Genomic DNA, 12,169 nt, shown 5'->3' on the forward strand with positions numbered 1-12,169 from the left:
GAATGTTTAAGCATTTCATTCAGCAAAGAGAGTCCCAGTAGTTCCCTCCATGGTACCGCATGTAAAGTATAAAAGGTTATGTGGAGATTTATTACCAAAAATTCAACAAACGTCCTGAAAATAATTTAGATTTTGGGTTACTGAACCATGAATCAATGGGTAATGAAATGCCAACACTTTCAAAAGAACTACCAATGAAATAGTCCAAATCTGCCACACTAAGGAGGAGGAGAAAAAAACCATCACAACTATAATTCTCTACAGCCACTTCCTTTTGCACTTTGAAGAACATCACCTCCTCTGTGACCATGCCCATGCCTAATCCAGTATCTTCTCTCTGACAGTAGTCAGTGCCAGATGTTTCAGACATTGTGCTTTCTTTATTATGAGTCAGTCACCATCAAAGCATTCAATCCCTTCAATATCTTGAGCTTGAGCGAACTCAAGTTATTTTGAGATTGCTGATGGAAGATGAGAGGAGGGAGCTGTTTCAACAAGTGATCTGCACTAATTGCAGGGGCTGAAGGCTTCCCTGATCCTGAGCTGGCAACATGAAAGGCATGCTGTAGGAGGCTGTTCTGACAGAGTAGCTGAATATTCAGAGGAGACAATAGAGTCTTGACTGCAGTTTGGTTGTATTTCTCTGTCTCCTTAATAGGGCAGCCTCAGGGAAAAGTCCTAATGCACTGCAGTAACAGCGTGGAAAGTGCATTTCAGTATTTTGTGTTGTATCCTGATTCCGTTTGTGGTTTGCTTGCCCTGATGGCTATCCTGCATAGTGTAGTTGCCTTACTTTTGAGGGAGTGAGCTGAACTAATTCCAGGACTGGGTGTGCAGCACCCCCAGGGCATGTATTCTACTGACAGGGAAAGGAGGTCCACCCCAGTAGTTCATTTTGTCCCAGAGTGCTTCCTTGAACAAGTGAGATAAAGGCACCAAATTAAATAATGCTTTTTCCTGATCTGATGCAGCCCTGTCACTCACTCTGATTACTGGGGCTCAGCTTTTTCTTATGAGCAAATGCTGCCCTGGGGACTTGGAAATTAATATGCTGATTTGACCAGATATTTATTTGGCACACACCTCGAGGCACTGCAGCAACAGAACTGTTAAGTAAGAACTACAGGCTAAAATTCAGAGAAATCAGAGAATCCAGCCCCCACAGTGGCAGCTTGAATGGTGAAGCTAAATTACTGTGTGTTGGTTTTCTCTAAGAACAGTAATTGTAGTTATTTTGCACACCTTGAAATTTGTTGAGACTGGTGGTCTTTCACAGCACTCCTGAGCTAGGTTTTGGTGCTGGCATGGAAAAAGAGCTATTCCCAGTAAAAGGTCTGGGTATGGGTCATCTAGAAGTAAAAAATTAGGAAAGTGGGATCTAATTACCGTTTTAAGGTACCTAAAGGCATAGACAAAATGTCTTCTCTCGGAAAGGCTTCACTGTGACAGTTCAGCTTTAGCACAGGGTGCTCAGAGAGGTTGTGGAGGCTCCACCTTGGGGATGCTCAGAACTGAGAAAGCTGGACTAAGTTGGCCCTGCTTTGAACAGAAGGCTGGACTAGATGACTTGCAAAGGTAGCAACCTAAGTCATTCTGTGATTATGGGTCACCGAGAGAATAGTCATAATTTCTGAAAAACAAGTTCCCTTTTAGGAGTTTGTCCAGGGATTGTTTATTTTAAATGCTTTGTCTTTTTTCTCTATTCTATCTCTTAAGAGTATAGCAGCAGCCATCCCACCATGCCCTCTCTGTCTTCCTCCACAGAGGAAGATAGGGACAGACATTGTGGGGTGGCTGCTTGGGGTTTGTGTTGGTGGGAAGGGGACTTTCAAACCCAGTGCAGAGAGGAGAGCTGTGGGGTTGAATGGAACCTTGGTTGACACTGACATGGGATGTGCTGTAGAGTTCCCTGTATGGATGTCTCTGTATCAGCAACAGGGAGGCTTCCCTGAGTGTGGCAAAGTCAGGATTGTTTGGGAGTTCCCATGGCAACCTGGCTGTAATCAGCCCTTTTGACTCAGGGTAATTTTAACGGGACTTTGTCCCCCTGCTTTATTCTTGTCAACAACTTCATTATAGTGGATAACATAATCCTCTAAGAAACAAGGAGAGATTTGGTGCAGTGTTTTTCTTCTAAAAAGATTGTGACTGTGCAGAATTAGAGAGAAAGCAAAGCTCTGAGGAAGTGTCAAAGGCCTAGAAGAGAAGGTGCAGCCAGAAGAATTAAAATGGTATAATGTGAAAGGAGATCAAAGAGGTGATTGGTGTGCCAAGAAGGAATAGGACCTCATGCAAACAATTGTACCCCAGCTTTCCCCTTAGTGACTCTGCGTTTGGGCCTTTTTGCCCATGATGATTAGTTTACAGGAAAAGTGAGGTTGGAAGGGATTTCTGATCTCTAATCTAACCTACTGCTCTAGAATGTCAGACCAGGGGCCTCAGGGATTTATCCAGTAATGTCCTGAAAACTTCCAATAATGTAGACCACACAACTTCTCTGGGCAAGCTGCTCCACTGCTTGACTGCTCTCTGAAGGCGTTGCTTCATATATCTGGTCTAAAACCCTCTTGTTTCTTATTGTGCCTGTTATTTCTCATTCTCCTGCCGTGAAGAGCCTGGCTCCATCTTTTTGTTAACCTCATAGTAGATACTGGCAGGCTGCTGTGTTATTTCCCTCAAAAATGTCTCTTCTCCAGGCTTAATAAGCCACTTCTTACAGGTAAAGTGCTCCAGCTTTGAGACTTTTTGGTGACTTTCAGTATTCACTCCAGTTTATTGAAATCTGTCTTGTATTGGGGGCCAAAAATTGCATGTGGCATCCAGATTGAGTCTAAATGATTAGTCTGGCTCAGCTGCTTTTCCTGTAAACTTGACAGATATGCTGATGTAAATAAGTTGTATGATTTGGCTAAGAATTTAGAGCACTCAAATGTTGATTCCACTAAGTATATGAAACACGGCTGAAGGTCAAATCACCAAGTGTCCCTAATCTCCCTGTCATCATGTCTCTCCTTTGCACCTTTGTGAGATGAGTAATAATGTCTGCATCCCTCATTGCCTGTTATTTTGTATTTGTTGGCTTCACTGCTGCAAATCACCTAAATGTTAACTACTTTTCACTAAGGATGATTTTTGTTGTGGTTTTTGCAGGTTACATATCACAGGTACTAAAGAATTACACTGACCATGCGTGTGATGGAGAATATGTGTCCCTGAGATGTCCCCACAGAACCACCATCAGCATCCAGTCTTCTTTCTATGGACGAATTGTACCAAGTCATCAGCTGTGTCCTTCTCGCTATCCCCACTCCTATGCAACTTTAATTAAAGAAGATGTTGCCTGTTCAGTTGGCACTTCTCTTCAGGTATTGTTGAAATGCATTTCTTAATTTTGAACTTCACCTTTCCTTGGCCAGGCAGCAGCTCTCAGTGTTGGTGCTGCACAGACCTGTCTTAAGAAGGGCTACCCAGCACAGGAACTCTGACATCTCACACAGCCCAGTGGAGGATTCATCCTTGTAGTTTAGACAGGACTGAATTAGATTTTGATGGTGAATTTCCAAGTTTTCCTGCAGCTTTAGTCAGTTACAGTTCAGGAATGTGGTTGAAGGAGAATTACACTTCAGGACTGCATTATGTTTGACTGGGTTTGAAGAGTATTATTTTTATAGTTTTCCTTCCCAATTATTAGCTTTTTCAACACATTCAGAAATTGCTGTAGCATTCTTTTTGCTTTAGATACTATTTCAAGAGGCTTTTACTTTGGTAACTTGAAACCCAGAGAGAATCCTTGGCTTTAATTCTTGTGACTCATTTGGCTCTTAGGCCACTGTAAGTGGTCATACATCACTTAAACTCGGAACATCCCCCAGTAGTTAATCGGCTCTGACCACTTGTGTAGGGAAAGTTGTCTCTGTGTATTGTCCCAAGAGCACATGTGACGTCAGAAAATCAAAGGATTATTTGGAAGGTGCCAAAGTTACTCAACCATCAGTAGGAACAACTAAAATTAGAAATATGAGTTGGCTGATGTTGTTGAGATGAATAGAGTCTGCTCCTGGGTGTTGAAGCAGGCACAATTTTTTCCAAGTGCTGAATTTGGGACTGTGAAAACTTTTGGGCAAAGCTCACAGTCATCCAGTGTGTTTATGGCTTAGAATCAATAATAACTCATAATAAAAATTTATAGCAGACTAGATTAATGAACCTACAGGGTTAGTGAGTAATTTCTTTTATAATTTGGCTAAAGGCTAGAGTTTTCCACATCACTTCTCGCTCTCCCATCCAGGGTTTTTAAGAGACATTTACAGCATTTTTTAAAGAGTTGATATGAGTGCTTTGGCTTCCAAATGCCAGTGTAAGTTCTCAAGAATTTGCTCAAGGTTGGTGTTTGGCTGTAGTGTAACCCTTATGCTGACAGATTTGAAGTTGCCCTCATGACACTTCCACTGCACAGCAAAGGACTGAGCTGTAATATGAGAGGAAAGTTTTTCCAGATATGATAACAAAAGTTCTTAACGAAACAGATGAGAGATAGTTGTGTTGTTTAGGGTGGGAGAACATGGAGAGAAAGCTTTGGCAGAGACTACCCTTCTTTTATTGATTTACTGAAAAATTTACTTGCAACCTTTCATTTACCAAGGTGATTGATAGCTACAAGCATCGCCCCAACCCTTGTGGGTGAGTTGGCATACTTAAGGCATCTAGAAGAAATTGAATAGAAGGAAGATATGACCCTAGGCTTTCCATTTCATGGTTTTATGTGTAGATTGAAAAGAAATCCTTACCTGCCTCTCTTAGCTTTTTATGTCCTCAGACCTGTTCCTAAAGTATTAGCTTTGCCTTCAGTACTTAGGTGGCTTGTAATTCCCAATCGCTGTTTATCAGAGTGAGAATTGTGTTCCCTGTAGGTAGATACAGGATATCCTGCAGCAGATCCCTCGTGCAATAAATTTGTTACATGACTAAGACCAAAACACTATTACTAACCCATTTTTGGGGATGCAGACGTGCTGGGAAAGAAGCTGACATTCCCTCTTTGCCACAAATTTCTTGGGACACCTTTGGCAACTTCCTGAGTCTTTTCGGAGGAGAATCACAGCCTCTTTGGTGCCCCCAGATGTGGCTTTGATCCCTCCATGCGTTGTGGTTGCCCAGCGCAGGATGAGCCCGACTGCCAGAGATGAATCTCATCTTCTCTCTCAGCTCTGGAAAGGGTGAGGCCTCTCTGAGAGGTAAGCCAGGAACTCCACAAGCTGAATGGCAAGCTGCCTGCAGCTGGCTGGTAGGAAATGCATGTGTGTAGGAAAATTGGAAAGCTGTAGACAAGGAAATTGTGTGTATTTTTGTGGTTTTGCAACTCAGATATATGGCTGCTACAGGCAGGACCAATTGTGTGTGTATTCTGGTTGTCAGTAATTGAAAAAGTCAGCCAAACCAAACCCTTCAAAACCAAGCATATAAAATCACTGTGTCTAATCAAACCCATGACTGTATAAATTTGCTGCTTCTCTGGAGAGTGGCCTGGAGGGAGTGTGAAGTGCATTTATTAACTCTGTTGCCTGCAAACACTAGCTGTGATTGTAAACTCCCATTTAGAATCTGTCTCCACTGTAAATGTCCAATTAAAACATTGTTTCTATGTTAAAAAGGTAAAAGAAAGAGTTGATTACACTGAGACAACCACTACTAATTCAGCTTTATGTGATTGGCTTCTAGGATTCCTTGCTTTAGTCACTTGTTTTTGTTTGAAATGAAATACAGACCACCTGGGAGAGTATGTATGAGGCATTGAGGCAGTGACCCAGTGACCCCAGACTAGACTTTTCTATTATTCTAACACTGTAATGTCAGATTCAATGGGAGCTTTCCAAAAGCACAAAGAATTTGGACATTCGTGGAATCATCACAGATTCATAGAATGGTTTGGGTAGGAAGAGACCTTAAAGAACATCTTGTTCCAACCCCCTGCCATGGGCAGGGACATCGTCCACTAGATCAGGTTGCCCAAAGCCTCATCCAACCTGGCCTTGAGCACTTCCAGGGATGTGACAGCCAGGACTGGGCAGTCTGTTCCAGTGCCTTGCCACACTCTGAGTTAAAAACTTCTTCCTAATATCTAATCTAAACTTACCCTTCTTCACCTCAAGGACTTTCCCCCTTGTTGTATGACTTGTACACCCTTCTTGTAAGCTCCCTTTATGTACTGGAAGGCTGAATTCTGAGTCAGTGTTTCTGATGCCACTTGTTTTCAGCAGTGAACCACTCTAGGACTGTATAGAAGAATGTCTAATGATTGGCCAAAATGATTGTTTATAACCAGAAAACTACATTACACTTTACAGCTGGTTACCTGCAATTTTCTTATTTTGATAAATTGGCAGAAAATAAAACCACAGCTTATTTGTAAGGAAAACAGAAAGCCCTGGAGAGCCACTTAATTTATTGTGCTTCTTCCCCCTGAAATTTATCAAAGACACTAAGGGCTAACTTCTCCCTTCATATGAACAGGTACTGAAATCAGCAGATAGATTCTCTTTCAAGGGCAATATTTTACTGTATAACTTGTTTCCCCAAGATGAGCTGTGTTTAGATGGTGCTCTGGAGCTGAATCCTGACTCTCCTTAGAAAGATTAGCTGATCTGGGGAGGGCCTGTGCATGGCCTGTGCCCTGGGTCTCTTTCAACACTCTCCAGGACAACCAGTGCTTGGTGACAAGAATCACAAGTGCTGCTGATGTGGTATTTCCTTTTGTCCTTTGGGTGAGAGACAGGACACCTCTGCTGCCACCATCTCCCCTCCAGCAGCCCTAGAAAAGGGAGCAGATTGCTTGGATGCTGACCACAAGACTCCCTGAACAGTTCCTCTCCTTTTTTTTTTATTTTCACCCACCAGGAAGTTTCTGTGAAACAAACAAACAAACAAAAGAAAAAAAAAAAAAAAAAAGCAAAAGGGAGCTGACCCCTTCACTGACGGAAAGATGAGATAAACTTTCCAGAAATTTCACAAAAGCACAGGCCAGCTGTTGATTGCAAAAAGTGAGGGCTGGTGTTGCTCTTTCCAAAGTGGATTTTGTTTTCCTCATTTATTCTGGATTAAAAGTAAAATATCAAGTAGAAGGAAACATTTCCAACTGCTCCAGTTTTCTTGGCAGGCCAAGGACAATGGCTCCTGACATGTCCAGTCACCAGATGGTCCCACTGATGTCACAGCCCTAAGTGGCCTCACCAGAAATGAGAAAGGGCCCTTTCTCATGACTCTGAACACCTATAAGATGATGATGGTCAGGGGGAAAGAAGGAAGAAAGTGGTAGAAATTGGTAGAAAGGAAGAATAATGGTGATCAGTACCACTGGGAGGAGAACCCACTGTTATATTGCATATTAGAACTCCACAGTTTCTAGGCAGTTTGAACAAGGAAGGTTTCAGTCTCAAAAAGGTCCATGAACTAAAGAGCAGTGTGGACAACTCTTTTTCAGACCATATTAATTACTTTGCAGAGGATGGTGAGCAGTGAGCTCAGGGTCCAGAAGAGGTTCCTGCACTGCCAAAGTTGCTGTTAAATGTCACAGAACCATTTCTGTTTCATTCATGAATTTTCCCCAGGCTGAAATAGAACTCTCAGGCAAGTGGCTCCCCCAGCTAATTATTTGCAAGTAGAACTGTTGGATGCAGAGGTCACAGACAATCTCCAAATTGCTGTGTCTTTGAAATCTTTGGCTTGACTGAAATAGCTCATCAGAGCAGAGGGATTATGTCCTGCAGGAGAAGAGGCACTGGAGGCAGAGGTGGCCAGTGCAGCCTGTCTCCCTGATGAGGCAGGACTGCTCCCCAGGGTGCAAGCCTTCTAATGCTTTGTTTACTCTAAATTTAAACTTTCCAAGTCATGGGGCTTCCATCATTGCCACTAAGACCCTATCTGACAGTGTAATGGTTTGCTCCCAGGGATTTCTTTCCACTTTTGTGTTTTAAGCTTTCCCTTTCTTTAATCCTGTGACTTTTGGTTATGCATCCTTTTGTATTTCTTCAGTTTAGACCTCCTCTTCCTTTGAAGTTGACCCTGCATACAGATTAAGTTTCCTACTGTTAGGAAATGTAGGTAATGTTAATTAGGTGATATTTGTAATGCAGCTTTTATCAGGTCCTTCTATTTGGTGAACATGTTGCTGCTCTTTGTGAAATGCTGTTTCTGGACTCTTTCAAGGCCCTGCCAGAGGAGCACTGGTGGATCCTGCTGGTGTTTTAACATCTGCTGTCTGCTCTACTGTCCTGCTGGCATTTATTACTCCCATAGCAGAGCTGGTGACAGGGAATGCATGCCCAGTTTTTAGTTCTTTATTTCAGTCTGGTATGTTTATGTGAATCACCAAATACGTGGGCATAGTTCCCTCCTGCTGACTCTGCTGTGAGCACTGCAAGGTGCATGGGAGAGTTAAAAGAGATAGTACCAAAAAAGTTAAAAGATAGTTAAAAGAGAGCACCAAAACCTGCTATAGATCAGGATTCAGGACCTTTGATCTCTTCTCCAAGAGATGCCCAGATGGAATACAGTAATTTGGGCAAAGCTGAACTAGTTTCTAGTGGAGCAGGCTGGGAAGGTAGCTTGATGAAGCCACAGGCAGGTCACCTGTACCTCATCAGCATGGATTTCACTTCCTCATGTAGACTGTGCCTCCTTGTTGCTGATTCTTGGAAAATCTTCTTGCTCCATGGATTTCAGTAATTTGCATGAATGAATAGAGATGGATATTCAGCGTCCAGAAACAGGACCTGTAAATAAATTTTCTACTTGAAAGCACTAAGTTTATAGCATGTTTTAAAGTATTACCAGTGTTCAAGGGTACATAAAAGAATACCAAAATTCAAATGAGATATGACATGAAGCCATTATGAATGCACTGTGCTGTAGGGAGGCTTCCTGCTGCCTTTTTTGTTGTATTTCCCGTTACAGAAACTCTCAAGGTGAACCAATATAAGTGTTGGTGCAACTCCACCATAGTGGCCATGCCTGGACTGAATTTGACCTAAAAATGCTTAAAATTACTGATATCTTCTTGAATAAAGTTCTTAGTACAAATCTCTGTCCATCTTCATTTGACTGCACATGGCTGTGATACATTCATGCAACTTGCTCTGTGAGTTACCCTCCCCAGCAACACACAATTTGGCAATTATTTAGTAGGGCTCCTCTGTGTAATTTCATGCATGACTGACATGCCCTGGAGTCATCCTTATGGTCCTTTGAAGATGGAAGCTGTACAGGGAGCAGCCCCTTGGCAAAGTCCTCGTTTCCTTTGAGTTTCACCATTGGCTTCTATGGGTCCAAAGTTTCACCCTAAGCGTGTTGAATCTATGAACTGCTCCAAGGGACCAAGAACTGAGATAAGTTTAATTGCCTTGGGTGTTAAGCTCAGTTGTGGTTTATTTTAAGCGTGCAGGGGAAGCACTTCTTGAAGAGTGATTTGAAGAGACAGGCTAAAAACGAGCGCACCCTTGGGAATGGCTGGGGATGGCCTTCTTGCAGAGCTCACATCCAGCTCCTCATTTAAAAGGTTGTTGTCTAATGAGCACAAGCAATTACTTAGCTAATGAGCACAACAAAATGAGCACAAGAAATGCGTTTCATCTGCAGTGGCCACTGGAAAGACATGATTTTGAGCTTGAGGCTGCCCTTGCTTTAAGACCCGGGTTACCGCAGGGAGATTAATCCAGGGCACAATTCACAGGGGTTAGATTAGTGTTTGTTTTACTTGAATTCACTTTTCTTTCCCTCTTATCTCATCTAAATTTTGCAACTTCTTATTCATGAACCAGGCAATGGAATGGGTTTAAACAGCTGCAGCTTCCCTCCTGATCACTGGCTGTCAGCCCTCAGGCCTGATTTACCACTGTAACGCAATTATAAAATGGCACAGCGCAATTAATGTGTCTTCCCTCCCCTTTCATGCCAGACAGGAATTCCTGAATTCCTCCTCCACCTTCCTCAGCTGGAGTGATTTTTATAATACAATCTAAACTGAGGTGACTTTATTTGGCTTTAGTCAGGGATCTACCAGACTTGGAGACACAAGGAACTGATTGTACATCGCAGTTAGGGATGTTTCTGTGGGCCTATTGCTATTCCTGTGCAAGTCCAGATTGTTTGTGGGCCTCTTTCTGGTTGGTTTTGTGGTTGTGTTTTCCCACCTTTTCAGCTGACAGTGACAACCAGAACAACAAGGAAAACATAGAATGAACTGCCTACATTTTTCCATCCATTGAACAAAAAACCATGTGAGCTCAAGACATTCCCTCAAGACATACCAAGCTCAAGACATACCAAGTGAACTCCCAGGTTTCCTGGTGTCAGTCTAGCTGATCATCTGCAAATACTTCAGAAAAAACATCTGACATCTACCAGAGCTCTGATACTGCCTAGATGTATGATTTTTGAGAGTAAGGCCAGCAAGCCAAGGTCTTGGCTTCTTTTAAATGCCAGAACCCCCTGGACCTGCAGGGAACTGTACCTTTGGGGGATCATCTGGTCACAAATGTCCTGCACAGTGTTTAAGAAGGTGCTGGTACGTAGCACATACTGATGAAAGCAGTGGGAAAGAAAATTTCTGTGCATGTAAGGATAGGTAAAAATTATATGTGCAGGTTTTTAAGTTAACATTAAAACTGGTGTAACGACATTTTTTTTTAGTTTTAGTCAAGACAATGCACCATCAACTACAGCTAATATTCTTTGCATTTTTTCTTGATGTATTTTACTGAGGATTGAACAGATTTTTTTATTTTACTCTTTATAGATATATTTCATTATGCATAAGACATTACTCAAACATTGTACAGGAAATCAGAAATCTTAATGATTTTTGTTTTAGATTTTCAGGAAAAATGTTGCTCTTTGAGGGAGGTAAAATGGAGTTACATGAATGAAAAGGAAATATTGCTTTCTTTTCCCCCCCCCCATGAAACTTCTCAGAGTCATGACTATTGTCAAATTAAATTGGAACTGTAGCTAAACACTATAACAAATTAGTAAATGGCATATTGAGCCCCAAGAACACTTCATGTTTTCTTCTGTGGTCTCATAATGCAGGGATGACTTTGCTCCTTAATTTAGTTACAAATTTCTCCCTAAGGCTTTGTATTTCGCTGCCCTGTTCCACCCTTTGCATACCACAGGAAGTAAACTCAGGAGGTTTCACTTATGTGGAATACAAAGAATAAGCAAGGGCTGTCAAAAGTTAGAGCAGAGCCAAGACAAAGTGGCACTACCTGAAGGCTGCCCATGTCCATGGCTCTCTGAGGTCTGTGAATTGTTGTCTTCACTCCTGATGCTGAGCCTAAGGACAGATGAGCAAGTGCTGCTGAGGTATCTCAGCTGAGGTTTACAAAGTTGTTTTCTTGTTGGCCTAACTCAATCTCTGCTGAAACCCAGGGAGGTTTCCCAGCTGGTTTTAATAGCACCCATGACACAACACTGAAGGCTCTTGAAATGCCCACCTGTCTGCTCTGAACAGGTTTGTAGATCAAAAACCCAAGTCTACTGCCTTTGAGGGGAGAAAGATTCCCTAGAGGAGAAGGAAACATTTGGAGTCCTGCTTCTCTTCCTTTGCTCAATATTTTTAGTTCTAGTTGTGTGTAAGCATGGCTGTCCAGTACCAGAAAATCTTTTCAGGTGCACAATGATTTGGAGAGAATTTCTCCCCATATGTGTAGCCCTGCAGAGTTGTTTCAGTTGTTCTTTGCTTTTTTGAGATGAAAAGAGATATCTGTTCTGGATCCTCACTCAAATTCCTTTGCAACTCACTGGATTTTGCATTAAATTAAATTTCACATGCTGAGTGAGCAGCCAACCCTTATGAGCCTAGAGGAAAGAATATGCTGTTTCTATGCATTTTAACGTGACGGTCAAGCTGGGGCTAATGCTCCCAGGCACCTCCTTCAGTGTTCACCTCTCAGCCTTTCCATCCTAAATCCTGTATTTTTAAACGAGATGCCTGCATTTTATTACCTTTGTAAATGGAAAACACCAGCATATGTTTTCTGCCTGCTAGAAAAGGCCTGGTTTGTTTTGGTTTGAACTTTAAAATAAAGGTCAGACTTGAGGCAGGCATGAATTCTTGCATGTGTCAGCCCAAAAGGTGAAAGCTTTAGGAAGTTATGAGCAACCGCAAATGAGG

The 12,169-nt window shown here is 42.2% G+C and overlaps 1 protein-coding gene across 2 annotated transcripts in view; it reads left to right on the forward strand.

The window, feature by feature from the left end:
- Positions 1–12,169, forward strand: part of EVA1A (eva-1 homolog A, regulator of programmed cell death) — a 201,603-nt gene that overhangs the window by 53,297 nt on the left and 136,137 nt on the right. For both annotated transcript variants that reach the window (XM_005521823.3, XM_014251410.2), the window contains exon 2: positions 3,151–3,365. In XM_005521823.3, the coding sequence (XP_005521880.2) occupies positions 3,151–3,365 (215 nt within the window). The remainder of the gene's footprint in view (positions 1–3,150; positions 3,366–12,169) is intronic.

This window comes from Pseudopodoces humilis, chromosome 3 (assembly GCF_049639895.1).
Source record: "Pseudopodoces humilis isolate 2021_Gansu_Grassland_sample_001 chromosome 3, ASM4963989v1, whole genome shotgun sequence".
NCBI lineage: Eukaryota > Metazoa > Chordata > Aves > Passeriformes > Paridae > Pseudopodoces > Pseudopodoces humilis.